The sequence below is a fragment of the Cherax quadricarinatus genome, chromosome 48 (assembly GCF_038502225.1).
Source record: "Cherax quadricarinatus isolate ZL_2023a chromosome 48, ASM3850222v1, whole genome shotgun sequence".
Taxonomy (NCBI): Eukaryota; Metazoa; Arthropoda; class Malacostraca; order Decapoda; family Parastacidae; genus Cherax; species Cherax quadricarinatus.
In genome coordinates this window covers 17,337,609-17,353,748 of record NC_091339.1, presented here as the reverse complement: position 1 = coordinate 17,353,748, position 16,140 = coordinate 17,337,609, and the positions used below count along the sequence as shown (strand labels likewise).

Genomic DNA, 16,140 nt, shown 5'->3' with positions numbered 1-16,140 from the left:
TAGATAAATGCATGGATAGATGATGTTTCGACTTAGCAATAGTGCCGACGAGAATGGCAGTGTCAAAGCTTAACAGCTTCTTGGCGCTCAGATTTATAAAGCTCATCACTGAGCTTACTCTTCAGCGAAGCTGGTTCTCTGTACACTGTCTATCAGATGGTCCGAGACCTAGCCAGTGGGGGAGATCTTTCGTGTGGTATTTCCGTGCATTGTTTAGCGTGTCGAGGACACGAGCTTCTGATCACAGCAGGTAAGTGGTAGTCTGTGTACAGAGTTAAGGATGGTTTCTATTTACAGAGTTAAGGATGGTTTCTATTTACTGAGTTAAGGATGGTTTCTATTTACTGAGTTAAGGATGGTTTCTATTTACTGAGTTAAGGATGGTTTCTATTTACTGAGTTAAGGATGGTTTCTATTTACTGAGTTAAGGATGGTTTCTATTTACTGAGTTAAGGATGGTTTCTGTGTACAGAGTTAAGGATGTTTTCTATTTACAGAGTTGAGGATGGTTTCTGCGTACAGAGTTAAGGATGGTTTCTATTTACAGAGTTGAGGATGGTTTCTGTGTACAGAGTTAAGGATGGTTTCTATTTACAGAGTTAAGGATGGTTTCTATTTACTGAGTTAAGGATGGTTTCTGTGTACAGAGTTGAGGATGGTTTCTGTGTACAGAGTTGAGGATGGTTTTTGTGTACAGAGTTGAGGATGGTTTCTGTGTACGGAGTTGAGGATGGTTTCTGTGTACAGAGTTGAGGATGGTTTTTGTGTACAGAGTTAAGGATGGTTTCTATTTACAGAGTTGAGGATGGTTTCTGTGTACAGAGTTAAGGATGGTTTCTATTTACAGAGTTAAGGATGGTTTCTGTGTACAGAGTTGAGGATGTTTTCTATTTACAGAGTTGAGGATGGTTTCTGCGTACAGAGTTAAGGATGGTTTCTATTTACAGAGTTGAGGATGGTTTCTGTGTACAGAGTTAAGGATGGTTTCTATTTACAGAGTTAAGGATGGTTTCTGTGTACAGAGTTAAGGATGGTTTCTATTTACAGAGTTAAGGATAGTTTCTGTGTACAGAGTTAAGGATGGTTTCTGTGTACAGAGTTAAGGATGTTTTCTATTTACAGAGTTGAGGATGGTTTCTGCGTACAGAGTTAAGGATGGTTTCTATTTACAGAGTTGAGGATGGTTTCTGTGTACAGAGTTAAGGATGGTTTCTATTTACAGAGTTAAGGATGGTTTCTGTGTACAGAGTTAAGGATGGTTTATATTTACAGAGTTGAGGATGGTTTCTGTGTACAGAGTTAAGGATGGTTTCTATTTACAGAGTTGAGGATGGTTTCTGTGTACAGAGTTAAGGATGGTTTCTATTTACAGAGTTAAGGATGGTTTCTGTGTACAGAGTTAAGGATGGTTTCTATTTACAGAGTTGAGGATGGTTTCTGTGTACAGAGTTAAGGATGGTTTCTATTTACAGAGTTAAGGATGATTTCTGTGTACAGAGTTGAGGATGTTTTCTATTTACAGAGTTGAGGATGGTTTCTGCGTACAGAGTTAAGGATGGTTTCTATTTACAGAGTTGAGGATGGTTTCTGTGTACAGAGTTAAGGATGGTTTCTATTTACAGAGTTGAGGATGGTTTCTGTGTACAGAGTTAAGGATGGTTTCTATTTACAGAGTTGAGGATGGTTTCTGTGTACAGAGTTAAGGATGGTTTCTATTTACAGAGTTGAGGATGGTTTCTGCGTACAGAGTTAAGGATGGTTTCTATTTACAGAGTTGAGGATGGTTTCTGTGTACAGAGTTAAGAATGGTTTCTATTTACAGAGTTAAGGATAGTTTCTGTGTACAGAGTTAAGGATGGTTTCTATTTACAGAGTTGAGGATGGTTTCTGTGTACAGAGTTAAGAATGATTTCTATTTACAGAGTTAAGGATGGTTTCTGTGTACAGAGTTAAGGATGGTTTCTATTTACAGAGTTAAGGATAGTTTCTGTGTACAGAGTTAAGGATGGTTTCTATTTACAGAGTTGAGGATGGTTTCTATTTACAGAGTTGAGGATGGTTTCTGTGTACAGAGTTAAGAATGGTTTCTATTTACAGAGTTGAGGATGGTTTCTGTGTACAGAGTTAAGAATGGTTTCTATTTACAGAGTTGAGGATGGTTTCTGTGTACAGAGTTAAGAATGGTTTCTATTTACAGAGTTAAGGATGGTTTCTATTTACAGAGTTAAGGATGGTTTCTGTTTACAGAGTTGAGGATGGTTTCTGTGTACAGAGTTAAGAATGGTTTCTATTTACAGAGTTGAGGATGGTTTCTGTGTACAGAGTTAAGAATGGTTTCTATTTACAGAGTTAAGGATGGTTTCTGTGTACAGAGTTAAGGATGGTTTCTATTTACAGAGTTAAGGATAGTTTCTGTGTACAGAGTTAAGGATGGTTTCTATTTACAGAGTTGAGGATGGTTTCTATTTACAGAGTTGAGGATGGTTTCTGTGTACAGAGTTAAGAATGGTTTCTATTTACAGAGTTAAGAATGGTTTCTATTTACAGAGTTAAGGATGGTTTCTGTGTACAGAGTTAAGAATGGTTTCTATTTACAGAGTTAAGGATGGTTTCTGTGTACAGAGTTAAGGATGGTTTCTATTTACAGAGTTAAGGATAGTTTCTGTGTACAGAGTTAAGGATGGTTTCTATTTACAGAGTTGAGGATGGTTTCTATTTACAGAGTTGAGGATGGTTTCTGTGTACAGAGTTAAGAATGGTGTCTATTTACAGAGTTAAGGATGGTTTCTGTGTACAGAGTTAAGGATGGTTTCTATTTACAGAGTTAAGGATAGTTTCTGTGTACAGAGTTAATTATGGTTTCTATTTACAGAGTTGAGGATGGTTTCTGTGTACAGAGTTAAGGATGGTTTCTGTTTACAGAGTTGAGGATGGTTTCTGTGTACAGAGTTAAGGATGGTTTCTGTGTTCCAAGTTAAGGATGGTTTCTGTGTACAGTGTTAAGGATGGTTTCTGTGTTTCAAGTTAAGGATGGTTTCTGTGTACAGTGTTAAGGATGGTTTCTGTGTTTCAAGTTAAGGATGGTTTCTGTGTACAGAGTTGAGGATGGTTTCTATTTACAGAGTTAAGGATGGTTACTATCTTAGGACATCATCGAAATTTCAGTTATAGACACTGTACACTGCACGCAACACGCGAGTGCACGTCATTAGCGTGTGCACGTCACTCGCGAGTTTTTGGAGGAAGGCATCATATGTACTCGTTTAAGAGTAGGTGCTTCAGGGCAAGTGATAAATTAAGGGACGTGGCCAGGCCCTATGACTCGAACTCTGCAGCCACATATTTGTGAGCACAAGCAGATTAGACGAACAACATTGAACACCAGGTTGGCAGGATTAATATGTAAACTATGATTATATAGATAGAAGGAAAATGCTGATAACATTGTCTTCTCAACATATACTTAGTATAATGTTAGGCTCATCGATACAGACTATGTACAGCCATGTACATAGAATATACAAGTGAATCCTGGGGAGCTATAATGAAACAGAACAATAAGAACAATAAGAACACTAAGAACACTAAGAACACTAAGAACAATAAGAACAATAAGAAGAGCTAATGAGCCTGTTCACTGAAGGGACCTGAGCTGGGGCTTGACACAACTATACCGGTGCGAGACTCGTTTATGTACACAGAGTTGGTCCCTGTTACATATATAGAAATTTACCTAACTGATTCGTATTAGGCCGGCATGGTCAAGTGGCTAACACACTGACTTGCTAGTTTTAGGACTGTCTTGCCATGGGTTAGAACACTATTTCGTTCAGAGAGTTGTTGATAATGGTGTCATTAAAACTTCAACTGGGTCTTGCCAGGGAGCTGTCTCTGGTTGATTATACGTTGACTGAATCACACTGGAATTCTTCCCGGATCAAACAGTTTATCCAGTGACTTAGGAACTTTATTCCTAATTGATTTAGGCTAAATTATTTTGTTAAAAGAAAATGTTCACTCGGTGAGAGATGACGTTGATCACAGAAGTATTTAATACACTCCGCAGTAAAACTCCTGGAAACTACATACTTAATTCACATTGTATTGAAGCGTTATGAATTTCAAAACCCGTATGGTTCATTCATCACAAGGAGTGGTGGAGGATCGAGCCTCCGTCTGCTAATTACGACTCTCTCGTAATTCAAGCTGTTGTTAATCGCTGGCATATTACTTAATAAAAGAGGCGTAACTATGGTTACGTAACAAGTTAACGACAGCTGCTGTTTTCAAAACACTGTATCAAGCGGGCAACTGGTGCCCCATGCATTTTACACTGAGCTGAAGTGTTCTAAATCACTAGATCTTGGTGTTAGAATGAAGAGACTGCTGCTTCTTCATGGACATATTGTAGGGAACGATATTTTGACTGTTACAGTTTCGTGACAAATCTGGACATAAGAAAAGACTTTCTCTTCCACTTTCAAAGTAACAGTCATTTGATTATGAAAAAGATATACTGACTTTATACACACATACACATGACATGATGCCATCCTCTAACTTCTTCTGACTGCTTGCTCCAAACACCTCTTAAACTATCCACTTTCCTTTGCTTGCAAATGGGCTAATGTCTTAAGAAAGTCTAGCCATGTAACCTAACCTACCATTCCTAGTAATGTTAACTCCTTTCTATCTCTCTCTTTATATATATATATATATATATATATATATATATATATATATATATATATATATATATATATATATATATATATATATATATATATATATATATATATATATATATATATGCCGAATAGGTAAAACTGGCGATTTTGGCTTAAATAGCAACGCTCTTCTTGCCGAATGAAGCAAACGAAAGTTTGTGTATACAATAATTTCGCAAAAATCATTCTGAACCTAACGAAAAATATATTTCATTGTGTTTGTTTTATTATTATAAACTTATCTAAAATATATTTAGTTGGGTTAGTCTAAATTAAATTGAGCTTGTTATAATAAAGTTAGGTAAATTTTCTAAGGTTCCTTAGGTACAAAATTATTAATTTTTACTTTAACATAAATGAAAAAATATATATTTCAACTTATATGAGAAAATTTTAGAAACGACTTAATTTTAAATGAGTTCTTGCTAATTGACCAATTTTACCTAATCGGCACATTATATATATATATATATATATATATAAATATATATATATATATAAATATATATATATATAAATATATATATATATATATATACATGTGTGTGTGTGTGTGTGTGTGTGTGTGTGTGTACATTCACAAAATCGAAGCATATATTTCTCGTTAATCTGAAATGTGTCATCTTTTTTATTATCTATTATTCTGTCCTGAAAATGTCAGTAAAATTATGTGTAGCTCCATGTTGCTGACAATGTGATGTTGCTGACAGTATGGTGTTGCTGACATTGTGGTATTGCTGACAGTGTGGTGTTAGCAGGTAGTGACTTTGTTTACACTGCTTCATGGCGGCTCGTTCGTGTCTCGACGCTGGATCCTTGTGACGTCCTCAACCCTTAAACCAAAAAAAAAAAAAAAAAACACACACCCTAACACATAATTAATTGTTCAAACAATCCATTATTACATCCACTAATTTTGGGCAGATTACGCTTGCTTATGATGCTGTCTCAAAATTCCATAGTACTGTAATAATGATAATAATGATAATAATGATAATAATGCTTAAACAATAACTATAAACCATAATCATAAAATAATAATAACCTATAAATTTCTTACATAATTTCCAAAGTTAATGTAACACAGGATTTATAATGCGTTTAATCGAATGTGCAAACTCGGTGCATACACGAACGGGCCCAGTGCATTCCTTCCAGTTAAATCTTCATTTCTTCCCAGACAGCTCTTGGCATCTTCTGACCCGTTCGTGCATGGTGAAGACGCAGCCGGATTTCTCAGTGTTTACATGTGACCTGACACTGGCCAGAGATCAGAGCACGTTTATGTTCGGGGGGGATTTTTGTTTTTATTATGATATTTATTATTATTAACTGGTAAGGATCATACAGCACCTGCAGAGTTTAATCCTAATACGAAGTGAGTGACTCTAATTCCCTGGATTCAGAGCCCTTCACTAGCATCAAGGCATCCTCCCTGCCTTAGCAGTGTGGGAATAAATGATTGGGGGTCATGACCCCCTTGCTCCCCCTATGTTGAAGGTAATTTCTCCCAAGCAGCAGTGCAGTAGGCCTACTGGCTCATGCTAGGCAGGTCCAACTCACACCCAGTTAAACCAAAAACACAAATAAATACCGGAAGCTGCATACCTCTTGCTTCTATCTTAACCAGTTTTTTTTAACAGCAGTTTTAATTCATCAGCTGTGCTGAATAACCCGTTCGGGTTTAGCTATTTTTTTGAAAAAGCCTTAAAAGTAATTCATTTCCCTAGTCCCTTAAAAAAAATATTTAAAAACCAAATTTTTTCTATGTATCTTTCGAAAATGACTGTGTCAGGTATTTTGTTTTAATTTACCATTAATTAAAGACACTTGTCTGTTGCACCCATTGCATACATGTTGCTACTGATCTCTGCAGTGACCCAGGCAGGTCTACAATGTTCTTTTCCAGCCACTTATGTGATCGTTGCTGTGTGGTACTTAGACATTCTCATCACCACTCCAAGCACAGCATAGTCATTAATATTATCATCATTATCAGCATCGTTATTATATTATTAGTAAGAGTAGTAATAGTGGGAGTAGCTGTAGCATTAGTAGTAGTAGTAGTAGTAGTAGTAGTAGTAGTAGTAGAGTTGTTGCCATTATCGCACCCGTTGCACATCATTATCATCATCATCATCATTATTAGCATCACCATTGCCACCAGAAGCACTTCACCTTCATACTCTCATCAGCAGCATCACCATCATCGCCCATTACCACCACCATCAACACCACCACCACCGTCACCACCACCATCACCACCATCACCACCATCATCACCACCATCACCACCACCATCACTACCATCATCACCACCATCATCACCACCACCACCATCACCACCATCACGACCATCAACACCACCACCACCACCTTCACCACCATCACCACCATCACCGCCACCACCATCACCACCATCACCATTACCGCCACCACCATCACCACCACCAACACCACCACTATCACTACTTATTTGGTATCACAACTTTATGTGGCTTAGATTTAAATGTATCAAAGAACTGACCTTCCAGTAATGTTATTTCAGAAACAGCACGATGTGTTCGCTTATCTGTACATTGTTCTCTATCTTTCACACTTTCTCACGTTATTTTTTCTCTTTCTTCCCCCCACACCGTCCCTCCCTCCCTTCTCCGTTCGTGGCCTCTACCTCCGTTCGTGGCCTCTACCTCCGTTCGTGGATTCCTTTGTTCGTGGATTCTACCCCCTCGACGGATGTGCCTTGTGATGTCAACTGATACTACGGCAACCACCTCTCCATTGTCCTTACTCCTGTCACACATCATTTTCTCTCTCTCTCTCTCTCTCTCTCTCTCTCTCTCTCTCTCTCTCTCTTATATCCTGGCAAAACCTGTGTTTATCCTTTCATGTTTATGTTTGTGTTCTTAAATTCGGTGTTCTCTTCCTCCTTTATTTGGGTGTTATCTTAACTGGTGTTATCTTCTTGGTCATCTGTCGCTCATCACTCCATCTCTCTTTTTTTTATTACGGTTTTATCTTTTGTTTCTTCTCATTACTCATTCTGTCGCTGCCACCACTACCACCACCACCACTCCCTACCACCATCCCCTACCACCATTATAATCTACTTGTCCTTCCACTACCACCACCACCTGTCTTACCACTACCACAACCTCTCCTGCCATCTTCGCCCATCCTACCACCACCTGTCCTGGCACAACTTCCTCCTCTTGCCTCCGTGGTGGGGTCAACTAGCGGAAGCGGAGACGTGACCTCCGGCGACCTTGGACCGAGTCAGGTTGTTCCCAGGGGATATAGGGAGATTCTTACAGGTCAGTGGTACTGTGTTTTTCCCCTTCTCCCTAAATCCAACTTTACTCTCTCCCTTTCTCACTGGTCTTCCTTCCTGATAGACTCAAAGCTAGAGTTTCACCACACTAATACCAATCACGGTACTGTGCCTTTTAATTCTCTAGTGTTTTACCAGTTAGCAGGCCATTTAAGATTCTCTTTAATATACTAGACGACACTTAAATAAAAGGTAACTATCTATCAAATTTAAACCTCTTTTTTGAGAACCTAAAATTTTGCTTTTCTTTTCCTAGTACTGTCAGCTTTCTTATAAAGCTCCATCTTATATAGACCAACTTTTTTGTTAATACCGTTGAAAAAACAAAGTACCTTCAGAATGGGATAGTGCAAGAAAAGGACTTTAACAGTAAGCACCATTCAATTTCCGTTGAGCTTTTCAATGGCACTCACGAAAAACTGCTCTATGTTGAGAGGAGCTTTATGTTAGAGCTGAGTGTACTGAGTAACACTCCCGGTGTTTTCCCACAGTGAGGGAGGCTCACTGTTCCTCTGCATACACCTGAATTAAAAATCTGCGGAATTCTTACGCTGGAAACACCAGTCATTACCGTATGAATGATGGGTAACAAGGCGACAAGTAGTATGTGAAAGACAGAGCCAGTCTGTAGCTAATAAAACAAATGACGTTTCGCTCATTCAGACCTTCTTCAAATAATCTGGTGAAGATCTGTGAGAGAAACATCTTTTCTTAAAATATGGCTTTGTCTTTTATTACAAATCCTTTAAATTATAAAAAAATATCTGTGTACTTATTCGAATTGTCTTAAAGACACATTTTTAGTGTTTATATATATATATATATATATATATATATATATATATATATATATATATATATATATATATATATATATATATATATATATGTATATATATATATATATATATATATATATATATATATATATATATATATATATATATATATATATATATATATATATATAATCATTTTAGCCGTATGAATGCAACAGAGTTTTTTCAATTTCTTTACATAACCTGAACAAAAATACCAACAAAAATACCAACGTGAATGCAGTTTCAAATGCATTATTTTTGAAGATCAATTAAGCTGATGTTTTTTTATTTAACCCCTTAACTGCCTTGTTCCACGATGCACAGAACAACTGGCAGACGCTTGGCAGTCGAGTCAGTGGGTGCTTCTGCATGGCGAGTTTTTAATGTTTTTTTAAAGCACCCCTAATTAAGCCTGCAGCATTTATTGTGTGTGTGTATTACAGGTTGTTTACATTCTTAAAAATACTTCGGCTGACCGCTTGGAACTCAAAAGTGCTCTGGCTGTCTGTGCTTAGAGTGCTCTAAAGAACTGTGGCTATACTTGGAGCTCAGAGGTACACTGGCTGCCTGCGCTTGGAGCTCTAAAGTACTCTGGCTGCCTGTACTTGGGGCATACAAGAATTCTGGTTATTCTAACGTAATGTGGCTGTCAGCGCTCAAAAGTACTTTGGCTGCTTGAACTTGAGCACAATAGTACTCTAGCTGATTGCTCTTGGAATTCAAGGGTAATCAGTAGTGTTCTGACAGTACGTGACGCTCAAAAGTACTCTGGCTGTCAGTCCTTGGCACTGAAAAATACTCTGGCTGTCTTTTTTTGGCATTCAGTAGTACTCTGACAGTACTTGGTGCTCAAAAGTACTCTGGCTGTCAGTATTTGGCACTCAAAATTAGTCACACCAATGAGCGGTGGAAAAAAAAGAGATTTTTAATCTTTGATCTCATATTCTTACCTTTTTTTAGTAAGCAATGGCTGCCAAACCGTGCTGACAGCACCTGTGAATGTTGAGAGTATAATTAGAGGCGCTATGCCAAGGAAATACATGTACACATTAATATTATTTAAAAGAGAAAACAAATGTCTTAACGTCCGTGATACTTTTCCTCTTTAGTCGGAATGACACATGTAGCTGCAGTATGACGTAGCCGACAAGTGGGAAATGGAAACACACACATATGTATGAGGTGACCTTTATTAGTATGACGTATCGCCTACGCGTGGCCTTATCAAGGAAAGATACATAATATTAGTCCTCTATTTCGCTCAGTACCATTTTTCATTCACTGATTTTTACGCTATTGTGAGGTGATAAAATATTGGCAATTGTTTACAAACTTCCGAGTTACACTGCTCCTCCCTCCTGACTACATTCTTAACTTCACTAGAACACCAAAAAACCTGTCATCATCTTCCGCAAAATTTCCGCGTATCTAGCTGGCTCAAGACGTCAGTTTTAGACGCTCTCAACGGCTAAAGAAATATTATACGCAGCGGCAGAAAATCAAGATGGAACATGACTATGTTTTGGCTTATGTCTTCCTTCTTACGAGATTACTGCTCAAGTTACTTCACGTAGATAAAGGCTGATACACACAGCTCTTAGCTGCTTATGACATAGTTAATGTAGATATCTGATTTGCTACGCACTTAAGCAAATATCCCTTTAATATTTTGATATATTTTGTTCTATTTGGCTTTTTAAAGCACTTTCATTTACATTAAACTAGCACAAGTAAAGTATTTTGATATAAATGGCTTTTTGTTCCTATGCACCTTCACTGCCATTTTATTTTCTTACTCACTACAAGTTTGCACTGCACTGTAAGATAAACCTAGAATAATTATATATGAATATATATATATGTATATATTTATATGCATTTAGCTAACCACCTCATTCTTGCAATTAGATTGATAAATTGTCACATTGTCCCGTCTTCAAAAACAGCTCCCAAATGAAATGAAAGGTAAAGTTGTATTTCAGCTGAATATATCGTGTTGCTTCGTCTCTGTCTGTCTCTCTCTTACCGTGTGACCTTATCCAAGCATCCAACCCACATTAGGCAATTTGTTTTACCTAGGCTCCTCACCCTTCCCTTCCCAAGCTCTCTCGTCTTGCACTGTTGTCTTGACATATGCTATTTAAGGACATTTTTTTTGTAGTGTCTGCCACTTATGTGTCATTTATGTTTTTAGAAACGGGGCAAAATCGTGGTCTTTCTGATATGTATATATATATTTATATATTTGTTTTGCAAATATAGGTAGAATTTCTTAGAAATAGTATGCTAGATCACAGTGGGATATATTGACTGATATATTTGTGTCTGATTTCTTGTTTTCTGAATCAGTTAATGGAAGAAGGAATCAAACTGGCATGACGTGTGTTGTGAAATTGTTTCAATGAATTTTTAAGTGCCTTGACTGTTCCTCTTCTTCCAAACTCTTAACATTATGGATTCTTTCCTCTAGATTCTAGTTCCTCATTGAAACTTAATTCATTACAGAATATTTAAAAGTTCAAGATAATATTCAATGTTTCAATACCAGAATCACAATAGAACATAAATACTAACACTCACCATGATTGACATTCTAGTTATCTTTCCAGTAAAGAACAAACATTGCCATGTAATAACTCAGTGACGCTCAACATCCACACCTTTGAGAGTACAGACAATGTACTTTCTACTTCCAGAAGTCAAGCTCAACTAATCGGTGTCTGAAACACTATATTATTATTATAATCAAAAGTAAGCGCTAAAACATGAAGCACTATAGAGATAGCAATACACTCACGCCCCAACAATACTTCAGATATATTAAAAAAACTTGCCATCTCTCGTTTTATTTTAGCAAACACACATTCGTAACTGTTTTACCTCTCAAAACATTCTTCACATTCTCCTTACATCTCTTCCTCAAATATTCATTTTAAATCCTATTCTTACTATATTTGTCTTTCTCGCCACTATACCGTTTTCTATTTTTTTCCACATTTTCTGTATAACATTCACGCCACACATTAACGGTCTCAGACTTTTAACATTTCTATCTCCTGCAGCCTGCTTCTGGCTAGAATATTTTAAGACATGCCGAAGGACGCTGTAAAACTCACAGCACAACTACTGTATTCTCTCATATGTTCTCCTTTATTGAAGTCATTGAAGAACTTCCTTGTTTCCTCAGCACTTCAGGTGTTTTTTTTCTGAGATTCCTCAGCACTGCAGCCACTTTCTTTTCTGAGATTCCTCAGCACTGCAGCCACTTTCTTTTCTGAGATTCCTCAGCACTGCAGCCACTTTCTTTTCTGAGATTCCTCAGCACTGAAGCTACTTTCTTTGTCTCATTCATTCTATGATTCACCTCATTTCCACGAACTCATCTGCCGATGCATTCACTCCTAATGAAGTCAACTTATGTAAATACATTCCTTTCACTCATTACGTTTTACTCCTGACCTCTGTTTTTCGTTATCTGAATTTGTACTTAACCTGTTTAACAGTTAACACTCAGGTACCTATTTACTAATGGGTGAATAGGCTCAGTGGGTGTAAGATGCCTTCCTTATTCATCTCTACTCGCACAGGGTTGAACCCACGTCCTTCGGTTGTTAGCCGGACTGAGCTACGAGTCTCCATAAACTTTATTTTCTCGAAATATATTATTCTATTTAAAATATCCACTCACTTCGAAAGGACAAAAAAATCTTAGATATGTTTGCCTGCTAATTAAGCCATAATTAAATGGTCTTAAATTAGTAGCAAACCCTTTAAAAACAGTTTTATTTCATCTTTCTGCCAATATTAATACAATTCATTTCACGTCCACTATCTTTCAGGTTCCTGGAGTTTCTTCTTCCAGTTGAAATTCTCCTCACCTCAGCTGTTTTTTTCTCTCAGTCAACATATTGCGGGGTTTTGTCTTTTCTGTGTTGTAAACATCGGCCTGAATAGCGGTGTTAGCAACATTTTCACCTCAGTATGTGGTTTTTGGCATTTTATTGAGCCGACGTTTCGTCCACCAGGTACTTTATTAATTGATTCAACCCCTGGAGGTCGAAATGTTTTTTTTCCCAGTACATTACAGCATATTGTGTGCTACTGACACTTATCGCTATGTTCTATAAGCTTACTATACTCTACACGCCTACATCGCAGGTGATCCCCGTGGAATGGGAGAATTACCCACAAAATGTTAGGTAAAGGAACACAGATGCAACTAATGTGAGCTTTTATTGCAGTAACGCATGACAAAGCTCCTGGAGATAGAAACATTGCCACAATAAAATATCGCATTAGGTTGCATCTGTGCCCGTCTGCCTAACACTCTGGTGGGATGTTTCCCTAATTCTCTGGGGACCTTCCGTTGCCTCAATGGGAACCCTTTTTTGACACTCTTGGTAAATATTTGCCTCCCAGTGACTATCTGGGCACTGTTTTTACACCCTTGTTACATATTTACCTTCCAGTGACTATCTGGGCACTTTTTTGACACCCTTGGCACATATTTACCTCTCATTGGCTATCTGGACACTTTATTTTCGTTTCCTCTTTCTGGGCACTTTCAGACACTCTTGGAACCCTCTCTACTGCCTCTCATTCAATCCCCTGATTCTCTGGCTACTTTCTGCTGCCTTTAGGATATTTTATGTTTTCTTTACTGGGCACGTCCTGCTTCCTCTCTGGGTATTTTCTGACTTATTGGGTATGACCTGTTACTCCTCTTCGTGTCTATTACAATGCTGGGCACTCTATGGTGCTTCCTACAGGCTACATAACTTATCTGGGTATACCCAGCATGTTTGAGCAATATATACTTTTTGTTTATCCCTGTTCTGGCTGTACTCTTTGGTGCCGTTTCTAAGAATCAGCACCGTTTATTGTATCTCTTCTCCTTCCTTCTTTAATCCATAAAATTCCCTCCTTTCTTCTCTTGCTCCACCATTTACTTATTGCCATAACCTCCTTGCTTCCCTCCGATATATCCTTGCCTCCCTCCCTCCGTCCCTCCAACATATCCTTCCTTCTTTCACTCCATCCCCTTCCTCCATTCCCTCCATTAACTCCACATCCTCCACAGATGACTTCACGCTAGGGGAGATCCAGCTGGCGCTTACACTGACCAAGGGTCAACTGGAGGTCGAGGTCAGTTGCGCCCGGGGACTCCCCACAGCCGCGTCGGGTCAGGAGCCAGGTAGGGCAAAGGTCACCTCAGGAACCACGTAACTCAAAAGTCACCCCTAAGATGCCGGAAAGTCAAAGATCAGGACAGGAGTCAGATTAAAGTTCGGGTCTGGAGTCAGATCAAAGACCAGGTCATTTCATGAGCTAAGAAGGTCAAAGGTCAGATTATCTTGGGTAATACAATGAATGCAAAATGCCATAACCCAAAACGAGGGTTATGGCATTTTGCGTTTTATTCACGTGTAGAGCTTAATCAAATCAACTTGGAAAAGCTCAACACAGAGCGAAACATCGCATTCAAAGCTTGTTCTGGACCTGTGTCTGTTCTTCATTGCCAGCGGCAGTACTAAACTGATACACAAATGCAGCAGTAATCTTTCTCATTTTTCATTTGTTTACCCTTAAAACGAACCACAGAAAACGTAAATAATGCACCAAAGAAAATGGTCATATTCTTGTGGAGATGAAGATTGATATATACCAGTTTAACATATGCTCATATACTTTTATACGGAGATGGATAGAAGTTTGTCTTAATGTATGTATATATGTATGTGCGTATAGTTATACATATATGGCAATACGTGAGATAGCTTTAATGGGTAACTAAAATAATGTACAGTTTTAGGTGATTGTATATATTACTCACCTTCATTTTCTCTCCCTCAGACACATACGTGAAGACCTACTTGAAAGACGGTGATCGCCGCCTTCAGAAGCGCAAGACGCGGGTGACGCGACACTCGCGAGCGCCCGAGTACCACCAGACGCTGCGCTACGCCGCCCACGATGCGCTCGGGCGCACCCTCTTGGCGATGGTGTGGGAGCGCCAGAGAGGCTTCGAGCACAATATCGGCATAGGAGTAGCGGAGATCAGCCTCAGTAAGCTGGAACACGGCGAGCCGGTCCTAGCTGGCTGGTACAGGCTCCTTCCTGTTAGTAGCGTCGTCAGGGTCGACTCAGACTCCGGGGAAAGTGTACGCTAGGTTGTAAGGAACGTACGATCACTTCTGCCCCCACTGCGTCATCTCTCATTCCATTGCTCACTTAGGTCAGGCCTACGGAGGTCTCAGCCGCGTCTAGTTCGGCTAATCCCTGGGCAAAGAGTGCTAGGGGCAAGGGTGCCTTGGGCGACAGTGCTAGGGACAAGCGTGCCCTGGGCGAGAATGCTAGGGGCAAGTGTGGGGAAGGAAGGGAGGGAGGCCATCTCGGTTATCTTGGTATTCTTAATCACCTAAGATGACACTTCTTGAAGGTCACAAGAGGTTTAAATACATCTATTACGCTACAATTTATAAGATAAAACAATTGATTACCTTAACTGGAGCAGCTTGGAGGCTCCAACCGAGGCTTCTTCCATTTATGTATACTAATGAAACAGGTGCACATACCAGGCCTACTTGGAAAAAAAATATGCCGAATCAGCATGATAAACCACCAGCACTAAACACATACGAAGATGACATAATTATCACAAAGACTGCCACATCTGCTCTCTGATATTTGCAGCAGCTGTAACAGGGCGATACATATCCAGATTACAGGATATTCGTTTATCTGTTAGGGTTTTTAAGTCTCTTGATAACACGATTCATTACAAACGCTGTATTTCACATGTTCGCCACCTATCAGAAAAAAATATATAAAACAGTGCAGTATGAAGGTAAACTTTTATATACACTGAGTGATATACACCTTTCAGAGTATGTAATTTTTTGAGGTGCTGTTCACTGCAGATGAAGTGAACTTCAGTGAGAATCTCATAAATAATATCCGAGACCTCGAAGTGTGCTCAGTGTCAACAAGAATAGAACTCAAGCCTTTATGTTCTCGGATGATAAAGAAATGAATCAAACAAGAATTAAGTATAACCCGGCTAATATATATATATATATATATATATATATATAATATATATATATATATATATATATATATATATAATATATATAATATATATATATATATATATATATATATATATATATATATATATATATATATATATATATATATATATATATATATATATATATATATATATATATATATATATATATATATATATATATATATA

At 38.2% G+C, this 16,140-nt stretch overlaps 1 protein-coding gene across 1 annotated transcript in view; it reads left to right on the top strand.

The window, feature by feature from the left end:
- LOC128696023 (regulating synaptic membrane exocytosis protein 2) overlaps positions 1-15,933 on the top strand; it is a 56,883-nt gene extending 40,950 nt beyond the window's left edge. The window contains exons 12-14 of the mRNA XM_070094923.1: positions 7,965-8,041; positions 13,960-14,073; positions 14,733-15,933. Coding sequence (XP_069951024.1) covers positions 7,965-8,041; positions 13,960-14,073; positions 14,733-15,049 — 508 coding nt within the window. The 3' untranslated portion in view covers positions 15,050-15,933. The remainder of the gene's footprint in view (positions 1-7,964; positions 8,042-13,959; positions 14,074-14,732) is intronic.
- Positions 15,934-16,140: the final 207 nt, after the last annotated feature.